The 17,228-nt window shown below is 46.7% G+C and overlaps 1 protein-coding gene across 1 annotated transcript in view; it reads left to right on the top strand.

The window, feature by feature from the left end:
- The window catches only part of MICU1 (mitochondrial calcium uptake 1), a 970,699-nt gene that overhangs the window by 521,434 nt on the left and 432,037 nt on the right, over positions 1-17,228 (top strand). Inside the window, 1 exon segment of the mRNA XM_069610522.1 lies at positions 4,348-4,462. Coding sequence (XP_069466623.1) covers positions 4,348-4,462 — 115 coding nt within the window.

Raw genomic sequence — 17,228 nt, 5'->3', positions numbered from 1 at the left:
TAAATAATATTGCAATGTTGCTCTCCACTTAATAGGGTAATGTTAGTGATGCTAAAGTAGGAGACGCTGAGCATCGCATTTGTCTTCTCAAAATCCTAAAGAGGGCAAATTCATATTTGATTTTTATAATGCGTTAACTTGCAAGGGGGCCACTTCAAAGCACTTGCGTGACTTATGTACGAAGAAGAGTGGGATAACGTTACACATCCAAGTAGCCTGCTTACTTACAGTCATTATCCAATGTTGGAGCTAGTAGTTCGATTGTATAGTGTGGGTGACGCTTTTGGTAAGGCACAATGAGTAAAAGAAATTCTGGCACGTGAACGTTATTCATATTACAACAAACACAAAACAAGTGGATGTAGGTACACGTCCTCTAACCTTTCGCAGGGCCAAGAGAGGAAGAGTCAAGGTTGTTTGGTAGGATCTTAATGTGTTCTGGGGCAGAAGTTGGAGTCATAAGGTAGAAGTATGGTGAAGTCAAGTTTAGGAGTCATGGGTGGCAAGGGAACGTTATCTGGTTAATGTGTGCAGACATATCTTGGTTACAGTCTTGTGTTCATGGAGCCAGTTTTTCATATTAGTTTTTAACCTCTTGCGTGTGTATTTTAGTGTTAGAGATTTTAGGTCTTTACGGTCACCCTTGCATAGTAGTGTAATACAAATTAGCAGGATATAAAGACTAGTTGCTTATTTTAAGAGAAAAAACATTTCAGGTAATTACTGTGGCTTGTGCCTTATTAAATCTTTTTGAATAGGTGAGAATTGTCTGTGTGCGCTGCTAAAAATCTTCTGAGCGGCACCCAGAAGGAGGCTGGGCAAGCGCACATGCGCACAGCTTAGAGGGAACATTGGACAGGACCTAGGCTCCGTGGGCGATGCGATGCGTTACAGTTACAGTGGAACATGAACGCATATGCATTTCCTCCCACCCCCCTGGTACACAGGGTGATCTGCAAGATAAGGGAGACCCAACACCTCCGTATCATTCTGATATCTGTCGTGGCCGGCGAGACCATGGTTCTCGGAGCTGCTCAGCCTGCCGGACCAGCCTCCGCTTCACCTTCCTTTGGGCCCTGCTCATCTAATATCACAGCAAGGGGGCACGGTCATCCATCCCGCCCTGCAAAAGTTAGCTCTCACAGCGTGGTTCCTGAACAGGTTACATTGAAGCATCTGCGGCTTTCGCAGGCTAACCTAGACATCATACAGGGGGTGCTAGGAGCAATGCTACTTGTAGCCAGTACAAAAGCAAGTGGACTAGGTTTTGCCACTGGGCTGAGTCTAAGGAGGACAATCCTCTTACTTGCACGTTGGAGAACATGCTATCCTTCTCTGCACACCTCACCCACTCAGGGGTGCAAATAAACACCTGCCGCACCTAACTGGCGGCCATCGGAGCCTACCAGAACTCGAAAGAGGAAGTTTTCTCTTCCTTAAATCTGGTGGTTAAGACATTTGGCGGGCCTCACCAGGTTCTACCTGCCTATCAAGAAGCCACACCCCGTGTGGGACTTCAACATAGTGTTGGGTGCCTTGGCGCATAAACCCTTTTAGCCAATGGCATCCGCGGACATCAGGCTGGTCCCCATTAAGATAGCCCTCTTGGTGGGTTCTGCGTCTGCACATCGAGTCAGCGAGATCCAAGATCTTGTGGCATCTGAGCCTTACACTACCTTTCATAGGGACAAAGTGGTCCTTAGAACGCATCCCGCGTCCTGCCTAAAGTAGTCTCTTCATTCCATCTAAATGAGGAGATGGTGCTACCCACTTTTTTTGTGGACCCTAGGACAATGCTCAGAGGGCCCTGCATTGTCTGGATGTTAGGTGCGCTCTAAAATTCTACCTGGATAACCAAGAGCTTTCGCAAATCTGAGGCTTTCTTTGTTACCTTTGGGGGGTCAAAGCCAGGATATGGGGCTTCTCAGGCCGCCATAGCAAGGTGGATAGTTTCGGCCATTAGAGAGGCCTGTGAGGGGCAGCACAAGCCACTTCCGGCAAACATGCATGCCCACGCTATCAGAGCCAAGGCCACGGCAATCGCATTCCAAAGGCACGTTCTGTGGCAGGTCATCAGCAGGGCAGCCACGTGGGCCACTCCTTTGGCCTACTGCAAGCACTACTGTCTGGATGCCGGCTCTAGGTCAGATGGAATTTTTGGACAGGCAGTATTAAGGAACTTGTTTTCTTAAGGAGGGTCACCTCTCCTCCCTGGGGCTACATTCATTTGTAATCGCCCATACATTATGGAGGAAAGGGGACGGGACATAGGAATAATTATAAGTTACTCACCGTAGTGAATAACCCCCTTTCCTCCATATGTCCCACCATCCTCCCCCTAATAAAACTGGTGTCATTAGGCAATGGTATTATTGTCAACGCATCAATGGGGACTGAGGAGTGGTGCTGGTGGCAGTCAGGGGAGCGCCCGGGCGCCTCTAAATTTAACGTGGGAAGATTTTTTTTCTGGTGAAAAAGTTTCAATTTCCCATCCCTATCGAAGGACGTCCATACAGTAAGGAGGAAAGGGGACTATGGACTAGGAGTATGTTAGTCACTACGGTGAGTAACTTCTAATTTCTTCAGTTGGGAAAGACCAATTGAATATTTGCATACTTCACTTAAATATATGATCACTTTACTTGCCACCCACTTAGTATTTTAGATTTTTTAGTAGTCCTGGTTAAGGGTGAGAATCAGTTTTTTGTTTCCAACAGAGTGTACTTTGGTCTGCCAAACTAGCCGGTAAATGGTATTTAATGCTTTAAATATGCGGCCTACTTTAAAGCCATCATGCGGATTATAAAAGCAGGCTAAAGGTGAAAAACCCTTTAAAGAGCGTAACCAAAAAATTGGATGGTTTTTAGGGTGACTTCTTGCGCCAGAAGATAATGGCCCAAAGATTAATAATTGTGTTAGTCGAACAAGTACAGAACATTGCGGGTATTGGTTAGACCTCCATACAGTAATTAACTGCAATTTTAGCCCAGTGTTTTAAAAGGCCTACGGCCGAAACACGTGTTAACCAATAAGGGCATTATTAATCACCAAGAGTGCAACTAATAAAAAAGGATTAATAACCGTTTAAACAGTAGGTGTATATGCTAAACGAGGAGTCAGCAACAATGATGCAAAGTAAGGAAAACAGCAGAATGTGTGTTTGAATGAACAAGCGCACAATGGGATGTTACAATTCTGCACAGCATTTAAACTTGCCTTGAACTTTTCATGGTTGATTGAAATAGCCTAAAGCACGTTTATGGTTGTTGTGGATGAATTCTCACTGTTTCTTGGGGGCCAACCCTTTTACTTTTAGCTGACCCGAAGCCACAGATCGTGCTTTTGGTTGTGACCATGGATTTTACCTGCACGCTTTGATCGCAGCATACACACTGAACTTCCTTGGTTGATGATACATAAGCAGTCAAGAAAATGTGTTGATAAAGAACATGTTTGTTTGTGTCTGTTGCTTAACCACTTTTTCTCCCTTTATCTTGTATATGATGGAATCGCCGCTAGACAGAGGTAACCAATGGGGATGGTTAAGTACTGCTGTAGCTGGACTCTACTGATGTGGTGGTGTTTTTCGTGATTTTGTTTCCTATGATATAGTGCCAGTGTTTTGCCTGCAATGATCGTGCTTGAAATGTCAGCTTGCATGAAGTGATCTTCCATTTTTCTTTTGGCAAGAACATCTTTTTGTTTTGTAACATGATCCCCTTCCATCTTTGTTTTTTGTGTGATCTGCTCTTGAAATAATGGTTTTGAACAGGAGCACTGAGGTGAAATCGGACCAAACCAGATTTATCCATTTTCAGTCTTTAAAGCTAAGAGAGAATCGACATGCACACAATTTTCATTTTGGCATTGGGCAAGGTTGGCATGTATTTGGTCTTGGAAAGTCGGGGTTTGCTAATTTGTCAGTACCACATAACCAATCCAGTGTATCTAGAAGTAAAATACGGAATCATTGGTGTAGAGATTATTCTTTAGTATAACCTTTTTATAATGTTACTTTTCTATAATATATTGCTCCAGATTGCTTCCTTTGGTAGATCTTGATATTTTGTGCTTGTTAAAATACTACTAATCTGAAATTTGACCAGAATCGTTTTTTAAACCACTTTCTTTGTGTGCATACATCATTTTAATTTACAGAAGACATACATACAGAAGTTAATTTCATAGGACGCTAATCTTACTTACCTATCGGGAAGGTTTAAAGACTGAAAAGATAAATGCCAAAAAGGAAAAATATCATAGAACTTTAATAAAGTGTTTTTCTGCTCTTTTACTAATCATAATTAAATATTTTATCTGCCTTTTTTTCATGTGGGAAATCAATAGAAACTGTCCCAAGAGAAGGAGAAATTTGCTGATGAAGACAGCATTTTCTTCACTTTAGGAGAATGCGGGCTAATCTCATTCTCAGACTACATTTTCCTCACGACTGTTCTTTCAAGTAAGTATTGGCCCTGTTTCTTACACTATTTTCATTTAAAGCTGAAAGCAATCATCAAATGCACAGCTGTCGTACTTTGTTTCTGTTTAATTCTTTTTCATTCAGTGATTTGAATGTAGACCATTTATTTGCTAGTGGAGCCAAAGTAATTGATAAGGTAGAAGAACATGAAGATTTTGTTGTCTGTAAAGTGAGGCTGATTCAATAAGCCATTCTCTACTTTGGACACCATATTCTAGTAAAATAAGAATGCAACATGACTCTTACACAAGCAGGCCCTGGGGCCATATTTAAGTGGAGGCCTAAAAAATATGCCTTGCTGTGAGGAGCGGGTACATTTTGAAGATGGGCAGCTGTGTGAATTCTCAGCTTGATGCATTATGATGCATTATTATAGTAGTGCACTATCCTCTCCCACTGCACCAGTCTTACAATATGCGGCATGGAAGTAGTGCGTACTGACATCCCACACATCCGATTTCTCTTGCTCTAAATGTGCCGCTTATTCCCCTTGCATACTGTCCACTCGGGTCTCTGTAAATTCAGACAGTCGGTGGGCTATCCCAGATTTCTCTCTATGGGGTCTGTCCAGTTACACGAACATCTAACAGACAAACCTCAGCACTTCAGTGTTTCATTGGAGCACACCTCAAGCCCCTCCAACACCCAAGCATTGACTCATTTTAGCACTTCCATATTGGAGCACTAGAAATTGAGCACACAGGCATTCACTTGTCCGCTGAAGCATCATGCATTTGCCCTTTGACGATCAGTGTTGTGCCTTGCATGCATGTGTAGGGTTAGTGTAGAACAATCGCCTAGTCCATCCCTAATTCCCTTTCTTATCTGTATAGATCTTCTTTCTGCACTTTTGCCCTTCCTTTACGATTCTGTTGTCTCGCAGACCGAGATTTGGAAACCCTGGGTGGGGGCACCACACGCCACTCTGCCAAGCTTGGATACTGCTAGACCACTAATGTGGTGACTGGCGCAATATGAAGAGCGGATAGAGAGGATGGTGAAGGCGCTCGCGTCAGCTGAGGCACCTGTGGGGAGCCATGTCTGAACCCTCAATAATTATATGGCTGTTTAGAACAAAGAGGAATAACACATATACAACTCCCAAGAGATAAATACAAGATACACTCAGACACACTGATCTTTTTAGCATCTAAAAGTTAACTTGTATGTGGCCAGATAGCACAAGCGCAATAGGTCTCTTCTTGAGTACAGGCCCAGTCAGGCCATCTCAGCCCTTCATCTTCCTGTGGTTAATTGAGTACCATTAGTGGCTAATAGTACTGATGGTGATTATTACAGTGCCTAAAAAGTGATCTCCTCCCACACGCCTGTTTGTGCCTCCACATCCCATTTCTGTTCACGCATGTCTTGTGTAGTTATTGTGGTCCATTCTTTAGTAAAAGAGCATTGTTTTTAACTAGCTATGAAAGCTAAGGATATCATAAAGTTAGTCTATTATGTTAAGGGTCCTTGGTTGAAGGAGACCAATGTATTTGTTGCCAGGAACTAAAAGTCTTAGGATGTATATGTTATCTAGCAGTATTGTATTATTGTTTTGTTATGTTGAATCAGTAACTATGTTGCTTAAACAGGTTGAAACGCTTGCTGTGCAGTATGCTCAATAAAAGCTTTTCTTTTTAGTTTTGGCTATTAGGTGGCGCTGAAAGCGCTACCTTTAATGATATGATATATATTTTATTTATAGCGCGCCCATACACACGTGTTTCAAAGCGCAACAAGGCAGGGGAGGGGAACAAGGGGGGGGCAAGACAACAATCTTACTAGGCCCAGTGACATTGAGGTTGCGCAAGTGCAGGGGAGAGGAAAATGGGAAAAGTGCTGAGGGACGGGAACAGTGGAAGTGCAGGACAAGGGATTTAAACATCAAGAAACAAGAAATGCGGTCAGCAGGTGGCTGTGCAAGGTTAAGTGCAGAACAAGTGCTGCATAGTGCAGGTATAGAGACTGTAGGGTTATAGATACAGCCCCAAGTGCATGGTTGCCAGACGGCAGTGCAGGTGTGATCTGGGAGGGCAGGGACCTGGGCCTGTGGGTCAGAGGGTGGTCGGGTAACAAGTGCAGTATCAGACATGAGATCAGCAGGGGAGAGGAAGAGAGAAGGCAGAAGCAAAGAGGAAAGTCTTTAGTTGAAGAGCTTTAACATAAGAGCTTCAAATAGGGTCTTTGAATGAGGGTCTCTAATGATTTTCAATGCAAATGGGATATGCGGATGGATGTGTTTTGTTTGGCTGTGTGCCACCCCTTTAATGCCCATCTCGAAGTCAAATCTATATGATTTTCCTCCCATTCCCACTCATCTCCACCTTTAGACCGCACCCCTTTTTGCACGCTTTAGCTGCATTTGTATTGTGTGCAGAATTTGTCAGCCATTTTTACTTCCAAAATGTTATTTGTTGATTGATGCTATCAAAATATTTAATGCAGCTTTTAAGTTGTATTACATAATTTGATGTGTTTTGTACTAAAAATAAACCAGTTACTGTTAGTTACGTTTTGTTCTAAAATGTCTCTCCAAATGTCCCTATACTTGCATGTTGGTATCTAGTGTTTTCTGCTGCAAGTAGTTCCTGATTGGATATGCAGTTAGTGATGTCAGTATGATTTAATTGGATCTCCAGTCTGTTTCCCCCCAGGCAGCCATTTTATTTCTGCATTAGAAGAGAAAGATAATGCTGTTTATTTTGTATTTATTGTATTTATTTATAAAATGGGCACTGCTAATGTGGCACATTCGCATGTCCCTGCATGCCAAGTGCACTCCTGCTGCTCCGAACAGCAGTCCCAAAGAAACTAAAGAGCAAGTGGGATCATGCAGCGGTCTGCCCTCTTTCCCTGTGCACACCAGTGGCAGTGTGCTCCTCTATGCAGCTCCCTCGCCTGCTGATTGCAAATCCCTGTTTGACAAATGGGGACATGCAGGCAGAATGGCGCACAAATCCCTGTTTTCGGCGCAAATAATTCCATGAATCGGGCAGTTGGTCTGCAGGAAAAGTTCGCGCAAAGGGGTTACCTGGAGGAAGGCAGTGAAGGCAGCCGACAGCAGCTCTATATAAGATCAGGAGCTGAGCCATCAATGGTGCCCTGTTGTGGAGCATTGTGCACTGTGGCAGTGCTCCCCTGCCCCCAGGCACGATGTGGGTGCAAAGTAGTATTACAGGCCCAGAAACTAGCAGCCCCCTGGGTTCATGGGATGGAATTGGTGTTTCCATGGCTACCGTCAGCATCTATCACTCCTCCAATGGCTGACGTTAATATGCGGCTCGGCCTTCGGTGATGTAGGGTGGGCTTTAGCTGCTGAGACGCCACCAACGTGTGGCATTCCCGGAACTCCCGAGTCGGGCAGAGTCTGACATCTAAAGGAAAGCAGTTGACCTAATTGATTTCTGTGATCTTGCGCTGTCCCTTTGCAGACACGCGCTGTCCCTAGACTTCTCCCCTGAGTTATGGGACTTCCTATCAGGGCCGTGTGCCACGAGCCACACAATACAAGAATGCAGCCACTCCTACACCCGACTAGCAGGAGAGCACTGCTGAGTGTGTCCACCTGATTTGAGAAATTGATGCTAGTTTATAAAGGGCATGGGTCTGTTTTATAAGCCGTTGGTGGGGCGGCTCGGGATCATTATGCAACAGCCTGGAGTGGGTGATATATGCAACAAGGTGTAACTGGGCCTTCGACTCCTCGGACAAGGGACCCCGGTGACCATCACTTCAGGTACATTTTTACTCCTAGTTATAACGCATGTGCTGTTTTGTCTACAATATTTTCCTAGTCTTTGTAATCCATACGCACAGAAGCATGAATCAACGTCACATTGTTCATAGCGCCCATCGTTCATTTAGTTCGCAGAATGCGCTATGAATAAAGTAACTATTATTTTTATTTGAACTCTTATTCGCTCAAGCGCCGAGCAGGTTTACATTGTCTTGCAAGGACTCTTAAGGCACTATGCTCAATGCTAGAGACCCACAGCTGTTGATGTGCCTAAGGCGATAGGCAGGGTCACATTCTGATTATGAGGCGCTAGGACTAAACCATTCCTGCTGGTAAGAAGGTGAATTAACTCGGGGATGAGAAACGTGCAGTTGTGGGTTTTATATCAAATATGATAAAAGCATGTCCCACTTTGCTTAATCCTTTTGATTACTGTGGACCAGGCGTGCTGTGACAGTGCCGCAGGTAAGAAAACCTAGTTGTTATTTTTAATACGCATCTCTAAAACGGGGCATTATGCAACACACGAGGAATCTTATGAGGAATCTTATACGTTTTTAGACTCACTTGATTTTGCCAGCTCCTGTGCAAATTTACATGCAGGAGATCCATGCATGGTTTATGCGCCTGTGTGGGCAGGTGAGGTCGTGGCCTTTTTTTGGCACCATCACAAAGCGCCTACTTGAAATGTACCAGCCCTAACCACCACACCCGATCTGTTTGCAAACCTAGGGACAGTTCCTTAGCACTGGCCGGAGTTCCACCCCACAATTCCGGCCAGTAAACATTGTGCTTCTCTAAATTCGATATTTATTTAAAATAATAACTTCAAGATAAGCGGTCTCCTTCTTTATCAAGGATATCCCTATAATGTTCTAGATATATGAACAATTTGTCCACAAAACTATTCTCATCTGTCTGTATGAATCTATACTGGTTTAAAATCATTTCCAGTCTAAAATATATGTATATTATACTCTTAAAGGTACAAGCATTTTAAAATAAATGGGTATTGCTTCTGTCTAGGCAACACATTTATTTTAATGTTAACATTACTGCTTTTTGTCCTGCGCATTCAAAAGCACTTTTATTTTCTCCAGTATGAAAACATTTGTTACCGGAAAAATTACTTGAACAACCAATATTTAAAAACAAAACATCTATTCTATTTGGCTTCCCTGTAAAAGTGTGTCAGTGCTCCAGATAAGATTTGGAATTGGGATTATTGTACTCCTTATTTTTGAAAGTTGTTAGTAAAATGTTTTAACTGGAAAATGGAAATATAATAATTATTTCTTTGCACCTAGTTGTTCATGCACAGTACAAGATACATGTTTACTTTTCCGATCAGGCTGTAATAATAGTTTCTTCCTGTGGTATTACGTGCACTACTGGTACAAACCTATTCATGCAACTGCGTGGTAGAGAAAGTTGGAGCACATGGTTCTACGTGTCTGTTTCCTATTTTTTGTTGGGAGTATTTTTACTCCTGATTTTTTTGTATTCGCTTATTTTTAGTGAGTAAAAGCGGCCGATACACCGCTTATCCGTAGGGCTGGGGGTTGTGAATGTATTGGCTATGTGCAGGTCATTTCAATGTAAACAATAGCACCAATAAAATAATGCTTTCAACAGATGTGTGCGCTCTTTCCAGAATGTTTGTTCAGTTTTAAAAGAATGTGTGTGTTTTAAATAGATGTGTGCGGCTTTAAATACACGTGAGCAGCTTTAAATACACGTATGTGTGTGCGCGCACTGCTGTCAATCTACTCATATTGAGTTTTCCTTCAGCTCAACAAGTTGAGTTGGAGATGTACTCTTCCCCAGAAAAATGTATAATGTTAAAACATCCTTTCCCTGTCACATTTACTCATGGTTTGGTTTGTGCATCACATAGAAGGGACTGCAATGAGGTAACGCTTGTAGAATTTCTAAGACTAATATACATTCTCCTACGACCCATCCCTTTTACTCCATACTGCATGGGCGTGCCTCTCTAGGAACTGGAACAGAACCTTTTTCACCTGAAATAAATGTCTTTACCCCATTAAATTTGGTTGCATGTGGAGGCGTGGCACCGGGAGCATGCACTCACTTAACTCCACCCTCCAGCGCTAGAACCCAGTCCACTTTTCTTCGGTCTTCCCCTGGGATCGCGATCCCACGCTTTTCTTTACCCTTTCGAACATGTTTAATTTCCACCGGCTCCTTGCCCCTCCCCCGCGCATGTCGGCCCAGGCAGGCTTTAGTAGGTGCCCTTCCTGCGACTGATCGTTTCCGAAGTCGGTCCCGCATGCGTTCTTCCTCCTCTGCCTCGGAGAAGACCACGGCAGGAACAGCTGTTCAGCGTGTTAGGCCCTTACTCACCTGTCACTCAAGAACAGGCTCGCGAGGTGGAGGGAGCTGTTTTCCAAGTCTCCTCCAGAGCATATCAAGGAGTGTGTGCACAGGAAGACAAAGGCCAAGATAAGTGTTCTGTTCTCCAAGGCACCCGCAAAGGTTCTTTCTTGCCCGTGAAGCAGCCAAGTGGGAAGAGCCATTCAGGTACTGTCACCAGCCAGTGCATGGAGGCTCATAGAGCTACCGGCCTCATGGCTGAGGGGTACACAGATCCTTGCAGGCCCCACGTCTGAGGGGCCAGTCAGCTCTAATGCTGGGAAATCTTCCGAGGGGCACTGCCCTGCTACTAGGCCTATGTCCTAGGGGGCACCTTGAAACAGCAGCACTACTGGCTCGATGTCCGAGGGCGATCAGCCTACCAGGCACACAGGCATAAACCTGCATGGAGTAGTAAAATGGTGGAGGCCAGATCCAGTACAGGGTCAGACACTGGTGTGTTGGGCCAAGACAAAGTAGCGGTGCAACACGACAAAATGGCAGCACGTGAAGACACGCACCACTCAGAACATCAGAGACTGTACTTCACTCCGAGGGTGCAATGGTCTCCCATGGTCACCCCTCCAGTGACCTGGTGCACATCATGCCAAGTGCTCTTTGGGCAGGGGTGCTTCACCAAGCCCAATTACGCACCGGGCAGACAGGGCACGTGAAGAGCCCAGACCTCCACACCAGTCGCACCATCTGGGTCAGTGCATGAGCGCACATCCCCAGCATGCGAGGAACGATTGTTCGACAAATTCCTCATGCTGATGAAATCTCCTCGGATGTGTAGCATCCAAAGGGAATTATTAAGGAGATGCTTCCACCAGCACCCGCACAGCCTTCAACTCTGGTACAGCCGCAGCCGGTTACGCCCGTAGTAGCAGTGGAGCCCCCCTCCCACACTGTCACAGTTGCCTGTGTAGCCGATCATCGCGGCTCCAACAACCACAACCCCCCAGGCCCAGTGGTGCCAGTTTCGGCACCCGCTGATCTGGCAGAGCCACCAGGGGCCACATATCAGGCGGACACTGACAAAGAGGAAGATTCAGACACGTCCTTGTCGGCGAGGGCATTCCATGACAGGCTGGCTTGGGTTGGCAGAGTATCTAGGCATCCTTCGTCATCGGAAGGAACAGACGAAAGGGGGCGTCCTGGCGGAGGTCCTCAGCCACTAGGTCTGGCATTCCGCTCCAAAAGGACACGTAAGCCCTGGCAAAGAAAGGCTAGGCCAAGCTGCAGTCTAACGCAACCCACCAACAAAAGTCTGGACGCAAAGTACAACCGCACCTTCTGTGATCACGGCATGTATGCCAAGCCCCAAACATCCACATTATCCTCCTCTACATCCGCCTTGTTGGGCAAGGAAGAGAAGGTGCTAGAAGCCTATGGAAGAAGGTCTATTCCAATGCCGGTCTGCACCTATGTCAAGCCAACGCAACTGCTATGCTGGCCACTGCAAATCAGAGGCTATGGAGGGAGATTGTGGAATTTCTCCCGGACCTCACAGTGCATAAAGCAGCCTCCTTCAAGGCTGGGTTGGCTGATGCCAAGATGGTGGCACAGGACCTAATGTAGTCTACTGTGGGGCATATCGCCACGGCCATGCAGGGCAATCTGCGTGGCCACGGATATCAGGTGGACGAAATGGTTTAAGGTCACTAAGATTTACCCTGGCGTACAAGACCATATTTTGCATCTCCCGTTCGAAGGTGGGGATTTGTTCCGTTCATCTACAGACGAGGAACTAGATAGAAAGAACATCTCCCAAGCCTGTTCCGATAGGGGAAGGATATTCAGCGGATTCAGGGGCTGTCGGGACCGGAAGGTTCGGCAGCTTGATGGGTCTCCCAGCCACCACAGGCGTAACCAACAAAAGACATTGTACAAAGGCTTCTTCCAGTCCCCTTCTCAGGCAACAGACGCTGCAGACTAGGAGCAGGAGCTCCCACCACTGCAGGAGCAATGCTATCTGCCTCTCAGGGTTCTTCCCCTTGTAAGGTAAACCTGGTGGCTTTTTAGGAACCCTCTAATGCTTCCAGCAACATCTCATTGAAAATTGTGCAGACCATGTGTATTTTAAAAGCATGCGCCCGTGTCTACGGTATTTTGCCCCTCAGCCTTGTTTCTATGTTCATCTTTGCTGCCGGTCTTTGTATTGGCCCAGTGCACTAAGAAACCAAGAGGTCACCACCATTCGGAAAAAATGGGCGCCATGCAAACCCGGCACTCTCCATAGTAACTTTTTTTTAAAAACTTTTTTTTTTGTTGCCAGAGTTTCACAACAGACACACTTTAAAGCAGATGATACTTTCAATATACACATGGACAGTAGTGCAGTAACCGCAAAGGCAATAGACTTAATGTCATGATGCCTACCCCCGGGGACCCAGACCAAGTCCAGCAACCCCAGAAGCAGGCATCAAGTTATCCCAAGCAAGCCCAACAACCCCTGCTAGGGGCTATTTCGGTGCATCCACAGGCGCCAGGCTCATAGATTAAAACTTACCTGATGCAGACCATGCTGCAAACTTACCCGATGCAGACCATGCTGCAAGAGCTCCAAGCCAAAAGAGGCTTGGAAGGGACTACTTTACCTAGGGACTATTTTTTACTCGGGTGGGGCTGGGGAGGAATACTTAACTGGGACTACTTTGGGGGCTATTTAAACCACGCCCGAAGAGCAGCACACGCTTTGCGTTATTCTGCATCCAGCAGCGTAACGCTCACCGTGCCTGCAAGTCTGCATCCAGTCTTCTGCCATGCCCGCCTCGAGTCTGAAGCTCCTAGAAAAAGGGAGAAAGAAGGAGAAAAGGTTAGAACAAGAGCAATACCTTTGATCTTTACCTGAATTCCCGATCCATCGCGCCTTCGAGCTGAAAGAAAGAAGTTATTTTATGTGCGTCGCCTCGCCTGCTGCAGCGCCGCGCTGAACTCACCGGCCTTCGCAGCATCTTCACATTCCACCGCATCCTTCTGCATGTTCCCGCCGCACTCCGGCGCCTAAGTGGAAGATAAGAACAGCAAGGCGAGCCAAGGGAATACACAGAGGCAATATTAGTTAACCCCCATAGACTTACCTGATTTTACCACCGGGGGTACTATTCCACTTCACGGGTCGGCGCAGCTTCCACTGCATCTTCGCCGAACCCCAGCCCCTAAGGGGAAAGAAAAGGACAGCAAGGTGAAACAAAGGGACAAACAAGGGGAATCCTCCTCACCACATAGACTTACCTGATTTTACCGCCAGAGGCATTATTCCCAGAGACTCTATACTTTCTCTCAGCGCCTGAATAAGGGAGAAAGCAACAGGTTACATATTGACATTATTTTATCGAACTGTGTTGGATAATACAAATCCTTACCTGAATATTACCGGTTGCCACGAGGAACTCTTCGCTAGGGTCAAGCTGCAACCTGCAAGGAATCAGACAAGAGTGAAAGTCAGACATTTGAACTCTTACGAACTACATACTTACGGCGTCTTGCCGGGAATCTCAGAGTCAATATTGTTCTGGAACTCACCAATTCCTTCGAGCCAGTGAAGCAACTGGTTACCTACGCGCTCCTGCGCTCAATGCAGGATGGAGAGCTCGTCTTTCCAAACCATCAGGTGAGACTATAAGAGGGGACATCAAAGGTGATCAGTGGGGAGAACAGCGGGAGTGGGGGGGGGTGGGTTAACGCTCAACTCCACGGGTGGTTAATTCCCTTTCTCCATTTGCAGAAGAATATTCCTACGGGCCAAGCAAACAAAGCTAGGTGGGCCAGTCCAGTCTGTCATCTCGGCACTACGCGTCACATTGGTGGAGACCGCAGCTGTCCAGTTCAGATCAACGCCCCTGTGGGAGCCAGGTGAGCGTAACACTTACATGTGAAATGATAACGAGGTGCAATATTGCGTGGCATTCAAGTACTTTCCAGTGGGGCCGGGGATGAGCCACTCTCAGATGTTCTCTCCTCTTGATTGTCGAGGTAGCTATTGAATGCAGACCATACGTTCTGGGGGCGGGAATGAGCAGGGAGCATAGCAAGGTACTCCTTCAGTTTCGAGAGCAGGTAAGCAGACTTAGTCACTTCTGAAATGTCGGGGTAGTGCGGTTCTTCCAGCTTTGGAGCAGACATTTCTTGGCCACTATGCAAGCTATGTTGAGAAATGTAGCCATGTGTCTAACCTAGTCAGTTGCCCGCACCCCAAACAGGATTCCCAATGGGTCAGGGTCGATTGTAGTGTCAGTTACCTCGGCAAGTGTCTCTAGGATTCTTCCCCAGAAGTCGCCCAATCTGTGGCAAGTCAAAAAAATATGTAAGTGATCGGCTTGCTCTGCCTTGCAGCGGGGACAGGAATGTGTGGTGGTGGGGGCAAACTTAGAAATCCTGAGAGGGGTGTAGTACACTCTGTGCAGCAATTTATACTGCATAGCTCGGTAGCGGAAGTTGAGGGAGACTTTTTTGGTATGAGAGCACATTTTCCCCCATAGCTGGTCAGAGATCTCGAGACCCAGTTCCTCTGCCCATTCGCCGCCTGCCCTGGAAGCCTGAGTCTGGGTACTCTCTAGTAGCATCTTATATAAGGAGGAGACGACGCCAAGGGCACCGCCCAAATTAGCAATGTATGCAATCACCAGAGTGTCGGGGGGGGTTCATCAGGGTAAGTGGGCCACATAGCATGGAACGCAGCCCAGAGCCTCTGGTATTGGAGGATCTCCAGTGCGGATCCCAAGTGGCCTGGTTTCCATGTCTGTGGGTCAATAAACCTGCCGTCGGGGGTAGAAGTCTGTCAGTGCCTGGTAGCCCAGAGTCCCCCTGTGATGAGCCAGCTCAGCGTCATGTGTAGGTTCCAGCCCAGGGAAAGCCCACACGGGGAGCCATTTATAATAGGGGGAGGAGTCCACTGTTGGATATAGCAGTCGATTCCAGGCATTTAGGGTGGTTCCGATGGGATCGATGGGAGAGTCGGGTGCATAGCGCTGACGTAGTATGAGGGTCATTGTGTTGACACCGGCTGCTGCCAGGGTTTCCAGATTAACATGTGGGCGGGTTGGGGAGCCCGGGTACCAGTGAGTGGCGTGTTGGGCCTGCGCAGCTGTACAATAAGATATTAGGTCGGGGGCAGTGAACCCCCCTTTCTCATATGGAAGCGTCATATCAGACCATTTCTTGCGCACCTCTCCGGAGTGCCACAAAAACTGTGCAAATTATTTGTGTAGTCTCGTGAAGTACTTTGCCCCGGGCCATGTGAGTGTATTACTGAAAGTATATAGCAGTTTAGGAAGTAGGACCATCTTAATGAGAGAAAGCCGCCCAGCAAATGACAGTGGGAGAGGGCGCCACCGTGATTCATAAGGGAAAGAGGCCTATATGACCCACATTCATCACCAGGCTTGCCTGGTTTAAGCAACACCGTTATAGCGGCTTCACGCAAAGAGGGAGGAAGGACATACACGCAGAGCCACTCTTACCCGACTTCCAGTCATTTTTTTGAGCTAATATGGCTGTGTGTTCTGGTAGAATTCAGCCGTGAGTCTGTCAGGGCCCGGTGCTTTGCCTTAGAGCAGGTCTGAGATGGCCTTAACAATCTCGTCCAGAATAATTGGAGAATACAGCTAGTTCCCCGTAGAGGGGGAGACGCATGTTGTGGGTATCTGATCAAAGAGGTCCCTCATATGCTGTTCAGTGTGTTCTGGGGGTTGGGAGTACAGGGTTGTGTAGAATTGAGTGAATATATCCAATATCTGTTGATCGGAGCACTGGGGGATGCCTTGTTTATCTTTTATAGAGGCGATATGGGCCTGACCCCATTCCCCCCTCATTAGAGCAGCTAGTGTTTTCCCGGGCCGATCACCCTCCCCATATTACCGAGCAGCCTGTGGGCGGCTGAAATATTGGACTTCTCTAGTGGCATGTGTGTTGAATGTCTGGAGTTCCTCGCTAATTAGGGCCAGTTTGGCGGGGTCAGCCGCGGTCGAACATTCCCGTTCCAACTCACGTAATCTGGTTTCGGAGTGGCCAAGGGCGGCTCTTATAGCTTTTGGCACTCCCTCTTCCCTGGATATGGACATTCCCCTGATATATGCATTGAAGGCTTCCCACTGGACGCCAATGGCGGTAGCCTGGGGGGTGTTGTGCTGAAAGAAGAATTTGATATCGGGCAATATATTAGCCTTGAACACAATGTCCCCAAGACCCGTGGATTTGAAGCGCCATGTGCTGAATGTCAGGATTGGCATTCCCAGTTCCACCGAAAGAGCAATTGGGGCGTGGTCAGATAATGTACGACTCAGTATATGTGCTCCCTCCACTTGACCCATCACTACACTCGACACTAGAAACAGGTCAATTCTGGAGGAACTGTCATGACCAGAGGAGTAATATGTATATTCGCGCCGTTGAGGGTGTAGCGTCCTCCAGGCGTCTTGTATGTTAAGTGTTGCGCTGTGACTCTGAAGTCTGTGTGCAGCGCTAGCCAAGGGTCTGGAGGCGGTCCCGGTCCTTTCCAAATTAGTGTCCAATATAAGGTTCATATCCCCTCACCAGGTGATCTGGATGCCCACATATCCCTGAAGTATAGCTGCTATGGTGTCCACAAATTCAGGGGTGTCTACGTTGGGAGCGTAAGTGTTCACGAGG

Source organism: Ambystoma mexicanum, chromosome 8, assembly GCF_040938575.1.
Source record: "Ambystoma mexicanum isolate Mex_15411 chromosome 8, UKY_AmexF1_1, whole genome shotgun sequence".
In the NCBI taxonomy this organism is placed as follows: Eukaryota; Metazoa; Chordata; class Amphibia; order Caudata; family Ambystomatidae; genus Ambystoma; species Ambystoma mexicanum.
The sequence above is the reverse complement of the archived record's forward strand: the minus strand, read 5'-3'. Positions and strand labels throughout refer to the sequence as shown.